General features: G+C 26.1%; 1 protein-coding gene across 2 annotated transcripts in view; it reads right to left on the bottom strand.

The window, feature by feature from the left end:
* Window positions 1-15,822, bottom strand: part of LOC145287748 (sodium leak channel NALCN-like) — a 275,430-nt gene that overhangs the window by 142,441 nt on the left and 117,167 nt on the right. Inside the window, exon 13 of one of the 2 annotated variants that reach the window (XM_080135515.1) lies at window positions 9,764-9,898. The exons of the other annotated variant lie outside the window; for it this stretch is intronic. Coding sequence (XP_079991641.1) covers window positions 9,764-9,898 — 135 coding nt within the window. The remainder of the gene's footprint in view (window positions 1-9,763; window positions 9,899-15,822) is intronic. 2 annotated transcript variants of the gene reach the window in all.

The following is a 15,822-nucleotide window of genomic DNA, read 5'->3' as shown; positions in this document are numbered from 1 at the left end:
TTGAATGTTAACAACGATCAATTAAGAGCCTTAGTCGAAGCGAATCCACGCACAACTGTTTGAAAACTTGTTTCTAAATTAGATGTAATGTATACGACAATTTCCAACCAGTTAAGAGAGATTGGAAAGACATAAAAACTTGATAAGTAGGTGCCTGCCTCATGAATTGAACATTAACCAAAAGAAATGCTGTTATGAAGTGTCATTTTCCCTCGTTTTATGCAACAAGAACGACCCGTTTCTCAACTGGGTTGTGATTTGCAATGAAAAGTGAGTTTTTTTACGACAACCGGCAATGCTCAGCCTTCGTAAGTCAGAGTTGCATCCAAAGAAGGTCATGCTGACTATTTGGTGGTTTGCAACCGGTCTCATCCATGAGTTTTTTGAATGCGGGCGAAACCATTACAGCAGAGAAGTACTGCCAACAAATAGATGAAATGCATCAGAAACTTCGACAACAATACCCAGCATTAGTCAACAGAAAAGGCCCAGGACAATGCTCAACTGCAGGTTGCTTAACCGACCTTGAAAAGTTGAATGAACTGGGCTATGAAACTCTGCCTCATTCCCCATACTCTCCAAACCTCTCACCAACCAACTACTACTTTTTCAAGCATCTTGACAACTTTCTGTGTAAGAAATGCCTTCAGCGACTTTATCACTACCACAACACAAGATTTTTTTTGTTGCTGGCATAAATACATTTGTTTTACGTTGGCAAAAGTGTGTTGATTCTGACAGCGCTTATTTTAATCAATAAATTTTTGTTTGGGCCGAGATATGTTCATCTGAATTTAAAAGTTAAAAACCACAAAAACCTTCTTGTCAACCTGATATATATTTTCTTCAAAATGACAGTGACTCCTTAAACACTCATAAAATTTGATTTTCTTCTTTAAAAATAAAACTACTTGATCAAATTACATGATTTTTGGAATATATTTTCTTTCCATCATGGGTAAGTACATCATTCAGATTTTTCTTTAGTTTTGTTTTTTAATATAAAGGGAAATTCTGGACAAAAAACAAATTTCCATTTTTGAAATGTTCAAAAAGTATGTTCTATGCTTAAAAACTGAAAAACTTATTTAGAATTCAACTTCATTTAAAAAAAAAAAAAAAAAAAACTACAGAAAAATCTTTATGATGTATGTACCCACATCACAGAACGGATATATCACATTCCAAAAATTATGTAAATTGATCAAGTAGTTATATTTGTATAAAGAAAATAATTTTTTAACGATTTAAAATCAATAGTATTACAAGGTGGATTTTGCAAGTTTGAATCATTGTAGACTTATCTGCCCCCCCCTTTTTTTTTTCAAGATGTCAATGCGAGACAGGCCCTTTTTACTTACTCATAGAATTTTTTCTATATATTAATACGATAGATTGTGTGTTATCTTCTGTGTTACACTTACATCTTTTTTCTTTTGATTGACTGTCGTTTAATTGTTATGACCTTCCATTTCTTGTAATAAATAATTTTACCAAGAATTCATCATAAGTTTTCGATTCAAGCTGATGCACCCAAGTCATATGGATGTATTTTTTTATTCTTGAAATCACAACTTTCTAATATATAAGACTCGATAGAAAATTGACTCTATAATTAGACATACAAAACCTGCATAAACATATTACATATGAAAAATAAAGACTACTTGATCAATTTACATGACTTTTGGAATATGACATGTTCGTTCTGCGATAGGTATGTACATCATAGAGAATTTTTTGTACTTTCTGTATATTTATAATTATAATAAAACCAAACGCTATTATCACTTATCAATATCATGGTTATAAAAAAAATCAGTTGATATATGGAATATCTTTAAAAGACGAAAACATATCATGGGATATTGACAAACAGACGTGACAATGATGCTGCTCAGTGGTGATAGAAAAGCTTCAAAAATAGTTACAAAACGCCCTCCCAATGATCAGAATGGATTTTTAAATAATACCATAATTTCTTGTTAAAATTGTTGATATTAGAAGAAAAAAACATGAACCAACAATGAGAAATTTTATTTACTTTTGTGATAAAAATTCAAGTAAAGAAATTAAAAAAAAGAAAAAAAATACTTGCATAACTTTAAGAAAAAAAAATAATTGAATAACTTTATGAAAAAAATAATTGAATAACTTTAATAAAAAAATAATTGCATAACTTTAAAAAAAAAAATAATTGAATAACTTTAATAAAATTTTTTTTGCATAACTTTAATTTTAAAAAAAATTGCATAACTTTAATTAAAAAAATAATTGCATAACTTTAATTTTAAAAAAAAAATTGCATAACTTTAATTAAAAAAATAATTGAATAACTTTAATAAAAAAATAATTGCATAACTTTAATTTAAAAAAAAATTGCATAACTTTAATTAAAAAAATAATTGAATAACTTTAATAAAAAAATAATTGCATAACTTTAATTTTTAAAAAAATTGCATAACTTTAATTTAAAAAAATAATTGCATAACTTTAATTTAAAAAAAATTTGCATAACTTTAATAAAAAAATAATTGAATAACTTTAATAAAAAAATAATTGCATAACTTTAATTTAAAAAATAATTACATAACTTTAATAAAAAAAAATAATTACATAACTTTAATAAAAAAAAATAATTACATAACTTTAATAAATTTTTCGGCACTTGTGCACTATTGTGGAAGAACCACTTTTTTGGTTTTCAGTTTGGAGAGTGCTGGTTGATTGTTTTGTTTTACGGCATATCAACCCTTTTCATCCAGTTATTTTGTAGAAGGTTTTTATTCTTCAAGCTCTTTGTATCTTCAATCGCTAGTTTGTAGTGTTTGGTTTGGTTGTTTTATAGTGGATTTTGTCATTTTTGTTATCTGTAATATGTGCATATATTTTTGGCAAATGTAAAATTATATTGGGGGGGTGAATCTATAAGTTTTTGTTGTTTTTTTTTTTACTTGAGAGTCACCACTTATCAAGGTCCGAAGTCCACTCGAGGATAAGGGTTAATGAATGTAAGGTGATAGTGCAGTGATCGTTAATGGTTTAAACGGCATAGATTTGGATTATTTAAAGGGACAGCTCAACAAGAACTTGTTTATATTGGACTTGAAGGCTACCATATTGTAATTGGCCAGGAAACAGGTACAGTGTCCCACAGGCTATCAGTTTAAGGAAAGAAACTCTGTTCATGAAATCTGCATTTAGATTTAAGCACAGATAGAGTGAGAGAAATTGTTGATAGTGGTTGTAGCTAGTCAAGTGTTTTTTTTTGTGAAAGTTTGGCAAGAGGGGGGACCATAGATTGGAGCTCAGGCGAGCACTTGCAATGAAAATAATGATAGAGCCTAATTTTTTTATCTCTATATAAATAAAATGAACTCATTTTTCTCTTCTCTTCTATTCTTTCTATCTATCTATCTTCTATCTATCTATATAAATAAAATGAACTCATTTTTTCCCCTCCGACTTTGACATTTATAGGACTGCACCTGTATACATTTGGTGCAGCCATATAATTCACAAACTGAATCGCGACATCTGTCGTATGTTATAGGCTTATTAGCTGTCCATTATCTTGCTGATCAGAGTTTCCTATATTCTGTCTGGTGAGAGTCCACTGTAAAAATCGGTTACATTTAATGGAAGTAGTAAAGTATACTCTCTCTACCAAATTCATCCTACCACCGCCACTCACTTACACCGTTCCAGAACGTTCACAGGAGACATTTAAAACCGATCACCGGTTAGAATTTATCTAAAAACTGGTCTGGACTTACGCTGAAACGAACCACGGTTACTTTGCCATTGAATAGCATAAAACATAAACACAATTTATAAAGCATTTATTATAATAAAATTAAATTAAAACAGAACACAATCCGTTACCTGGAATTGAATTCACTATTACATTACTTCGATTTCGTTATAACCCGCATGGTTAGAGTTTTATGAAAACCGGGATTTACATTTACGTGAAACGCACCAAACTTACTTTCACAAACACAACTTCCGTTTTGCTCTTTCCTTCCGTTCTTTTATTTTCTTTCTTTCTTTGTAAGGACATGTTTTCGTTGGCATAGTAACAACTTCATATCGACATTGTTTCACTGTTTATGAATATTGAAATAAAATACATTACTACACATTATTAATATCTCACTTTTAATCAGTTTTATCGACTTTTGAAAACTTCTTTTACTCTTTTTACATGACAACGTAAATGTTTATTATTATTGAAATGAAATACATGACTACACATTATTAATATCTCACTTTTAATCACTTTTATCGACTTCTTAAAACTTTTCTTACTCTTTGTAAATGACAACGTTAATGTTTATGAATATTGAAATAAAATACATTACTAAACATTTATTAATAGCTTTTCTTTTCAATGTTTTACTGTTTATGTCTCACTTTTATCGACTTTTTCTTTTTTAATAGCATTTTCTCAAATATAGCGCGGATAATCAGTGCACTAGCGCGGATAATCAGTGAGTGCACTAGCACCCATTTTCTTACTAATAAATGTTTAGTAATTATTTTTCTTTTAATATTCGTAAACAGTACAAACGTCGTCATTTCAAATTAGAATGCTATTATAAAAGAAAATAACATTAATTAAACTTAAGTATTATTGCAATATTCAATAAGATATTATTACTAAATGTGTAGTAATGTCTTTTATTTCAATATTCAATATAAGAATAATTTCAATATTTCATATATATAATATTTCAATATCAGACAAGAAACACTCGATAACATTCACACATAAACAGTAAAAAAAAAAGATATTAATCAATGTTTACTAATTTATTTTATTTCAATATTCATAAACATTAACGTTGTCATTTAAACAGAGTAAGAAAAGTTTTAAGATGTCGATAAAAGTGATTAAAACTGACATATTATTAATGTGTAGTATTTCAATATTCATAAACAGTGAAACAATGTCGATAAAAAGTTGTTGATTGTTTTTTTTTGCAACCAGAAAAAGAAGTCGACAACGGGAACTTTATGAACAGTCTCAGGAAGACACTTCTGGTACTTTATTCTTTTGTTTTGATTTACTCAAAACCGCACACACCTCGAAACATCCGAGCAACGCCGGGTACCCCTGCTAGTTTTTTAATAAATATTTATTAGTATGAGCAATGAAAAAATTCTGTTTCAAAAGAAAAAAAAATTAGAGTACTTGTGCATTTATGAACGTGCAATTTCCCCAATGACTTTAATAACTGGAAACGGCTGGGAGAACCTTATTACAAAAAACACAAATCGTTACAATCACCCACCCTTTCCCCATGTTAAGAATGGCGATGACCACTGAAATTCATAAAGTAATACATTTGAAAAAAATGTCTTAATATCCAGAAAAGTACTTTATTTCTATGATCACGGGTTCAAGTCTGGGAAAATAGTGGGATCGTTATCTCCCTGCTGATGCAATTCTCTACATGTATAAGAGCCAAGTACGTCCAAGGATGGAGTACTGTTGCCACATCTGGGCAGGAGCTGCTAGACGCAGCTTATCCTGCCTTGACAGAGTTCAAAATAGATGCTCTTTTCTTTCCCTGGAACCTCTTTCTCACAGAAGAGACGTTGCGAGCCTGTCTCTACTTTACCATTATTTTCATGGCAAGTGCTCATTTGAGATGCAATCTATGCCCCCCCCTCCCCCAGCCTGACTTTCGCTAAAAACACTCGTCTTTCTGAAACCACTATCAATAATTTACCCCACTCTTTATCTGTGCCTGAATCTAAATGTAGATTCCATGAACAAAGCTTCTTTCTTACAACTGTACACCTGTGGAACTCTGTTCCGTTTTCCTGCTTTCCACCTGACTACAACCTGGATGTCTTCAAGTCCGACTACAATATGGTCGTCTTCAAGTCCAACATGAACAAATTCTTGATGTATCCAATTTACCAAACTTCCACTACTATTGGTGACTGACATGTTCCCCATTGACCACTGTACATTCATTAACTCATATCCTCGAGTGGCCCTCGGGCCTTGATAAGTGGGGACTCCTTTGTACAAAAAAAAAAAAAAAAAAAGTACTGACATTAGGATTAAAATCATCCAATATGAAATAGTAGGTTACACAGTTACCTTTTTTTTTTTTAAATTTATTATTCTTTTATTTCTTTGGTTTGCTTGTGATTTTATGTCAATTGATCATACCCATATATATGTGTGTGTGTGTATTACAAAAAGTGTGTGCTTGTCCAGAATTGCACCTATGTTTTTAAAAAGAAAAAAAAAAAAGAAAAAAAAAAAGGAAAATCGGTATAATGTAGTGACAAAAAAAAAAATATATTGTACATCCAAAATCATGTAAATTAATCAACTAGTTTTATTTTTTATAAAGAAAATTCATTTTTAAGCGGGTTTGAGTTTTTCCAATGTTCTCCATGTTTTTTTTTGTTTTTTTTTTTACAAGAGACTCATCACTTATCAAGGCCCAAAGGCCACTCGAGGATAAGGGTTAATGGGCATACGGTAGTCATCGAGACAACAGCATAGTAATCGATAGTTGTGGAAATTTTATATAATTTGAATATTTAAGGAGATGGCTCCGCAAGAACTTGTTTAGATTTGACTTGAAGATGTAAAAAAAATGGCTTTCTAAAATCTAAGTATTTGGAGTTATTTCCCTTTATTTTCGTCATAATACCAAAGCTAGTTGTTTGGTCACAAAATTTGATTTTCTTATTTAAAAACAAAACTTGATTAGTTTACGTAATTTTTGGAGTACGATATTTTCTTTCTGTCACAGGCACATACATCACACAGGCTCCCTCCCCTTGTTTTGTCACCATAGAGCAAATTCTGGAGAAGCACACCAAAAAAAGGCTTGCAATTCTTATCACCAATGAGCAATCGTGTAATATAAAACATTAACGTGAAAAAAAAAAAAAACAAAAAAAAAAAAAACATCTGCATAAAAAATATCTCATGATATTTGATCGTGCTTGCATTAGCCACTATACAGACAACTAGGATACAGAATATATATAAATATATATATTTATATACATATACACTTTTTATAACATACCACTTCACCAGGAACAGGTACACATTTTTATGCTCATTTCGAAAACGGTTTCAGCTTTATTAAAAATACGTACAATTGTTTCGGCCCATTACTGATCTAAAAAAAAAAATTAGTTTTTGGATAGAAAAACTAACAACACGCAGTAAATATGAGTTCATTAACATTTTCATAAAAATAATATCCATTGTATTTCAAATATAGACCCAAATTGAGATAAATTAATAAGTACTAATAAATATTCAGAAAGTAATATTGTGCTACATAGTTCAATACAAATAAAAAAAAACAAAACAACATTGTAAAAGACAATCTTTAATTAATTCCTTCAGTTCAGCACCTAATGTCAGACAAAGTTTTCCTTTATTTTTGCCCTGTTTCTTTCGAATGTTCCCATTTTTATGTAACGTTAAGCTGACTTTTTTCTCTGGTAAAAAAAAAAAAAATTGCTGCACATCGAAATTAACAATACATGCATACAATTGTTTCAGTCCATTACTGATATTTTTATATATATAGAGTAGTTCTCTGCATATATGTTTTTTTTTTTTTTTTATTATTATTATTATTATTTCTATAACGTAGAGGCACTCATCAGTGCAAAATATGCATAAAAAAAAACAAATGTCATGTCAACCTACAAATATTCTCTCTGACTGACAGTTCGAAACATTCACAATTTTGGAAGTATTGCGAGTATAAGGATAAGAACAAACATATACAATACGAGATAATCATGCTGACACACTGATGGGTGACCATTTAGGAATTCCAGGTGATGTATGTGCTCTCTGCTTTCTTGGCACTGTTTCCAGCCATCCTGGACTTCTTGCCACCGGACTCAAGCAGTGCCGATTCAGGAGAGGTGTGGTTGTGGATAGTGCGACCCTTGCCTCCCAATTACACGCACAGTTACCCCTACTTGGGGCATCCACTGTGTCTTGAGACCGAACGGAGGCATCAATTCCAGCAAAGGCACTCCTCCGTGTAAGAGTCACATCAATCTAGAAAAAAATGGTGGAATCCTTCTACTGCTTCAGTAGATATGTCACTGCTGATGCAATTCTCCACCTATATAAGAACCAGGTACGTCCAATGATGGAGTACTGTTGCCACATCTGGGCAGGAGCTGCTAGAAAGACCTTATCCTGCCTTGACAGTTCAAAATAGACTTCGTAGCTTAGTGGGGAATGCCCTTTTCTCTTCCCTGGAACCTCTTTCCCAAAGAAGAGACGTTGCGAGCCTGTTTCTGCTTTATCGTCATTTTCATGGCAAGTGCTCGTCTGGGTTCCAATCTATGCCCCCCCCCCCGCAAACTTTCACAAAAACACTCATCTATCTGTAACCACTATCAATAATTTCCCCACTCTTTATCTGTGCCTAAACATAAACGTAGATTCCATGAACAAAGTTTCTTTCTTAGAACTGCATGCCTGTGGAACTCTCTTCCGTTTGCCTGCTTTATAGCTGACTACAATTTGGTCGTCTTCAAGTCCATCGTAAATAAGTTCTTGATGAACAGTTCCCTTAAATAATCAAATTATATAAAATTTCCACAATTATCGATTACTATGCTATTGTCTTGATGACTCCTGTACACCCATTAACCCATATCCTCGAGTGGCCTCTGGGCATTGATAAGTGGTGACTTCTATGTAAAAAAAAAAAAATGTATGTCTGTTCTTGTTGATATAGGTTGATGTGACTTGTGTTAATTTTTTTTTTTTTTTAATGCATATTTTGCACTGACAAGTGCCCCTGCTGGTATCAGAAATAAAAAAAAAAACAAACATGTGCGGATAACTACTGCATATAAAATTATCAGTAATGTGTCGAAACAATTATACGCATGCATTTTTAATAAAGCTGAACCCATTTGTTGAAATGAGCATTAAAATATGCGAGGCAGTTCCTGGTGAAGTGGTATATCATAAAAAATATTTACAGCTCTAGTATTGCACTATTGAGCTATCTTGAAGAACTTTGTGTTGTTAATATCTACATTGAATACAAAATTGGAAAACTTTAATTTCAATGGCATATATATACATATATATAGTTTTAAATAAAATACTAGGCGGAAGTTTCTCGAGAGCTCTTTCGGCTATCATCTCGTCAGGAGTAAATCGATAGCAATCTAAATAATATTGTAACGAAAATAAAGAGTTCTATTCGGGAACTTATTTAATGTGCCAACGTACGGGGACATTAATTAAATTTATTTATGCTTAAAAACGATTAAAAATATTGGCACAACGAGGGAGAAAAAAAAAAAAAAAAAAAAAAAAAAGCGGGAGAAAAAATTCAAAGTTCCCCAAAGAGAAACAATGCGTTTGATGTTTCTTTTTGCCGGCACAAAGAAGGTTGGCACATTAAATAAGTTCCCCAATAGAACTCTTTATTTTCGTTACAATATTATTTAGATTGCTATCGATTTACTCCTGACGAGATGATAGCCGAAAGAGCTCTCGAGAAACTTCCGCCTAGTATTTTATTTAAAACTATATACAAATTCTGTACCTCTAAACATTTATTTATATACATATATATATACATATATGTCCACACACACATATATATATATGTCCACACATACATATATTACACACAACATATGGAATACTGAAAAAAGTGTTGCCATAACGGTCTGCTATAGCAGACGATAGCTTATCCAGCAGCCGCCGCGGCCGGGTACTCACCAATGTTACGAAAAGGTGGTAGAAAATGAAATAGATGGCAACTAGAGGTGCTACCTTTCCGGTTTTCCACATAGTTACGTGCATTACCTCAATCCAGCCCTTTTGGGTCAGGATTTGAAACATTGACATGAAAGCCTGGGGGAGAGAGAGAGAGAGAGAGAGAAGTGGACACCAATACACACAATGTTATGATTAAAGGTTAAGAAACTTGCAAAAGCACAGAGGCAGATATCGTCGGAACAATCTCAATCAGTTACAATTGGGACAGGAAGGCCAGATGAATAACCCTCAGCTACATATATATACATATATATATATATATATATATATATATATATATGTTTATGTGTATGTGTTTATATATATATATATATTCAAGCACATCTGGTTGAACACGACAGAGTTATTTTTTTTCTTCCAATTTTTCTGGATATCTTTTCAATTCGCCGAGCAGTCTTTCTTAATTTCAGCTGGCATGTTGTATAAAATGGTGCCCAAAAGCTGTTGTTCAGCCATATTCTTCTCAAACACTTTCTATTGGTGCATCCGATCGTCGTCAGGAGCGACTGTTGTTGTTAACATTTTCTTTTTCTTTGAGGCTTTGTGTATTTATAATTTTTTTTTTTTTTAATGGTTATAAAGGTGGGTACAAGATGGTTAGGGACGAATTATTCTTATTTTTAATTTCGATTTTCTTATTTTATACTTTATTTATTTAGTTTGTTGTTAGTTATTAAATACAGTTAGTATATTTGTCCCAGTGTCAAATGAGATCTGGTTGAAAAAGGCCTATAGTTTTTTGATTAGTATGGCTTCTAGTAACTTTAGTTGTCGTGTGCAATTGTTAAGGTATCGAATTTTAGTATTGTTAAGATATTTCTAATGTCGGACGACTTTTGGTTTTTATCATGGGATGTTAGGTGTTGTTTTATGGTGCTATTGTCAGCTAAATGATAGGTTAGTTATCAGGAGAATTGAAAAGATATCCATAAAAATCGGAAAAAAGAATAACTCGGTCGTGTTCTATCAGAAGTGCTTGCATAATAACCTGCTGCCTATATATATATATATATATATATATATATATATAATCAAACAAATGTTATTATATAACATGAAGTGTCTCTGTTTAATTATTCTTACATTTTCTATCTTTCAGGTGATCCGTCTAATGTTTCTGTTGAATTGTTGTTTTTTTTACCATCATATATATATATATATATATATATATATATATATATATGTGCATACAAGTGAAATTGTCTGTATGTGTACATTTCCCTCCCAAACTACCCTGTCAATTTTCAGTCTACAGACTCGAGATTTGACATAAGGGGTATTGAGATTTGGGAAAATCTTTTTAATCAGTTTTCAACCAGATATTTGGCTGTTAAGGGGTCAAAGTTCAACGATTTGACCTTTGAAAACTCCTCCGCCAATTTTGGGTCTAAGCACTTGAAATTTTAGATGTAGGTTACTTGAACGTGGATCAACCTTTTTAATTCGATTTGAGCCCATACTTTGCAAGGGTGTGATATAGATAAAATACTTTCGCTTGTTTTCTTTTCCTTATAAGGAAATGGTTTCCATAATGTTTTATTGTTAAAGTGTTTTTTATTCAATAAGTCTGAAGAAAGGCTGTTCTTTTGAAAATTTTCAAACGACATAATGTTGGAATTTGTCCAAATGGTCTTGAAACAATTGTAACTACCAATGAAATACACTATTTGTTGCTATCAATCCATTCTTTCAAGTCTTGGTTTTTGTTAAAACAATACATGAATGCTCAATTATGAAATATGATAATTTTGTAGCTTACAGTTTAAGTCATCTCTCTTTGGCTTAAAATTTATTGGTATATGAACGATTACTGAATTATATAAACCCAGTAAAATTATGAATACTACAAATAAGACTATATATGTATATATAAAATGGTAAAAAAAAAAAAACACACACACTTATGGATCACCTGAAAGATAGAAAATTTAAGAACAATTAAATAGGGACACTTCATGTTATATAATAACATTTGTTATATATATATATATATATATATATATATATATATATATATATATATATATATATATATATTCAGCTGTAGTTACTCGGCATTGCCTGGGATGAAGTGATGTCATTTCCATCTTTATCTTATTTTGCATATCTTTTAAACTTATACAGACAAAGAAATTAAATTTTAGTTTTAAGGGAAACAACTCTGTAGTCGACACTAAGAAATAAGTGATTTTGATTTTCCAGTCATAATTTAAAAATATTCCTATTTATACATTCTAAGAGAAAAGAAATTAAAACTGTACGTTAAAATTTACAATTAAAGTTATTATTCGACAGAATACTCCCAAAACACTTTAAGACTTTGAAAACTGTTTTCTATTGAATAATAAATTTAATTGTAAATTTTAACTTACACTTTTAATTTCTTTTCTCTTATAATAAGCTCTACTCTATATTGTGTCTGTATTGAGCTTTTTTTTTTATTTGGTTGGGATTAATATATTAATATATAAATGCTGGTATTTATATTAGATCAAAGTTTATCCTTGCTTGTATCAGGTAAACACCCCATTACCTTTGCCTTTTTTATTTCTTATATATTTCATTAAATAAAATGTATATTTCATTAAATAAAATGTATATTTCATTAAATAAAATGTATATTTCATTAAATAAAATGTATATTTCATTAAATAAAATGTATATTTCATTAAATAAAATGTATATTTCATTAAATAAAATGTATATTTCATTAAATAAAATGTATATTTCATTAAATAAAATGTATATTTCATTAAATAAAATGTATATTTCATTAAATAAAATATATATTTCATTAAATAAAATATATTTTTCATTAAATAAAATGTATATTTCATTAAATAAAATATATATTTCATTAAATAAAATATATATTTCATTAAATAAAATGTATATTTCATTAAATAAAATGTATATTTCATTAAATAAAATGTATATTTCATTAAATAAAATGTATATTTCATTAAATAAAATTTATATTTCATTAAATAAAATTTATATTTCATTAAATAAAATGTATATTTCATTAAATAAAATGTATATTTCATTAAATAAAATTTATATTTCATTAAATAAAATGTATATTTCATTAAATAAAATGTATATTTCATTAAATAAAATATATATTTCATTAAATAAAATGTATATTTCATTAAATAAAATGTATATTTCATTAAATAAAATGTATATTTCATTAAATAAAATATATATTTCATTAAATAAAATGTATATTTCATTAAATAAAATGTATATTTCATTAAATAAAATATATATTTCATTAAATAACATATATTTCATTAAATAAAATGTATATTTCATTGAATAAAATATATATTTCATTAAATAAAATGTATATTTCATTAAATAAAATGTATATTTCATTAAATAAAATGTATATTTTATTAAATAAAATGTATATTTCATTAAATAAAATATATATTTCATTAAATAAAATGTATATTTCATTAAATCAAATGTATATTTCATTAAATAAAATGTATATTTCATTAAATAAAATATATATTTCATTAAATAAAATGTATATTTCATTAAATAAAATGTATATTTCATTATATAAAATGTATATTTCATTAAATAAAATGTATATTTCATTAAATAAAATGTATATTTCATTAAATAAAATGTATATTTCATTAAATAAAATATATATTTCATTAAATAAAATGTATATTTCATTAAATAAAATGTATATTTCATTAAATAAAATGTATATTTCATTAAATAAAATGTATATTTCATTAAATAAAATATATATTTCATTAAATAAAATGTATATTTCATTAAATAAAATGTATATTTCATTAAATAAAATATATATTTCATTAAATAAAATGTATATTTCATTAAATAAAATGTATATTTCATTAAATAAAATATATATTTCATTAAATAACATGTATATTTCATTAAATAAAATGTATATTTCATTAAATAAAATGTATATTTCATTAAATAAAATGTATATTTCATTAAATAAAATGTATATTTCATTAAATAAAATGTATATTTCATTAAATAAAATATATATTTCATTAAATAAAATATATATTTCATTAAATAAAATGTATATTTCATAAAATAAAATGTATATTTCATTAAATAAAATGTATATTTCATTAAATAAAATGTATATTTCATTAAATAAAATGTATATTTCATTAAATAAAATATATATTTCATTAAATAAAATGTATATTTCATTAAGTAAAATGTATATTTCATTAAATAAAATATATATTTCATTAAATAAAATGTATATTTCATTAAATAAAATGTATATTTCATTAAATAAAATGTATATTTCATTAAATAAAATGTATACTTCATTAAATAAAATATATATTTCATTAAATAACATGTATATTTCATTAAATAAAATGTATATTTCATTAAATTAAATGTATATTTCATTAAATAAAATATATATTTCATTAAATAAAATGTATATTTCATTAAATAAAATGTATATTTCATTAAATAAAATGTATATTTCATTAAATAAAATGTATATTTCATTAAATAACATGTATATTTCACTAAATAAAATGTATATTTCATTAAATAAAATATATATTTCATTAAATAAAATGTATATTTCATTAAATAAAATATATATTTCATTAAATAAAATATATATTTCACTAAATAAAATATATATTTCACTAAATAATATGTATATTTCATTAAATAAAATATATATTTCATTAAATAAAATATATATTTCATATAATAAAATATATATTTCATTAAATAAAATGTATATTTCATTAAATAAAATGTATATTTCATTAAATAACATGTATATTACATTAAATAAAATATATATTTCATTAAATAAAATGTATATTTCATTAAATAAAATATATATTTCATTAAATAAAATGTATATTTCATTAAATAAAATATATATTTCATTAAATAAAATGTATATTTCATTAAATAAAATGTATATTTCATTAAATAAAATATATATTTCATTAAATAAAATGTATATTTCATTAAATAAAATGTATATTTCATTAAATAAAATATATTTTTCATTAAATAAAATGTATATTTCATTAAATAAAATATATATTTCATTAAATAAAATATATATTTCATTAAATAAAATATATATTTCATTAAATAAAATGTATATTTCATTAAATAAAATATATATTTCATTAAATAAAATATATTTTTCATTAAATAAAATATTTTTCATTAAATAAAATATATATTTCATTAAATAAAATGTATATTTCATTAAACAAAATGTATATTTCATTAAATAAAATGTATATTTCATTAAATAAAATGTATATTTCATTAAATAAAATGTATTTTTCATTAAATAAAATGTATATTTCATTAAATAAAATGTATATTAAATAAAATGTATATTTCATTAAATAAAATGTATATTTCATTAAATAAAATATATATTTCACTAAATAAAATGTATATTTCATTAAATAAAATATATATTTCATTAAATAAAATGTATATTTCATTAAATAAAATGTATATTTCATTAAATAAAATGTATATTTTATTAAATAAAATGTATATTTCATTAAATAAAATGTATATTTCATTAAATAAAATGTATATTTCATTAAATAAAATATATATTTCACTAAATAAAATGTATATTTCATTAAATAAAATATATTTTTCATTAAATAAAATATATATTTCATTAAATAAAATGTATATTTCATTAAATAAAATATATTTTTCATTAAATAAAATGTATATTTCATTAAATAAAATGTATATTTCATTAAATAAAATGTATATTTCATTAAATAAAATGTATATTTCATTAAATAAAATATATATTTCATTAAATAAAATATATATTTCATTAAATAAAATATATATTTCATTAAATAAAATGTATATTTCATTAAATAAAATATATATTTCATCAAATAAAATATATTTTTCATTAAATAAAATATATATTTCATTAAATAAAATGTATATTTCAT

The sequence above is a fragment of the Euprymna scolopes genome, chromosome 11 (assembly GCF_053919585.1).
Source record: "Euprymna scolopes isolate OS-2025 chromosome 11, ASM5391958v1, whole genome shotgun sequence".
In the NCBI taxonomy this organism is placed as follows: domain Eukaryota; kingdom Metazoa; phylum Mollusca; class Cephalopoda; order Sepiida; family Sepiolidae; genus Euprymna; species Euprymna scolopes.
The sequence above is the reverse complement of the archived record's forward strand: the minus strand, read 5'-3'. Positions and strand labels throughout refer to the sequence as shown.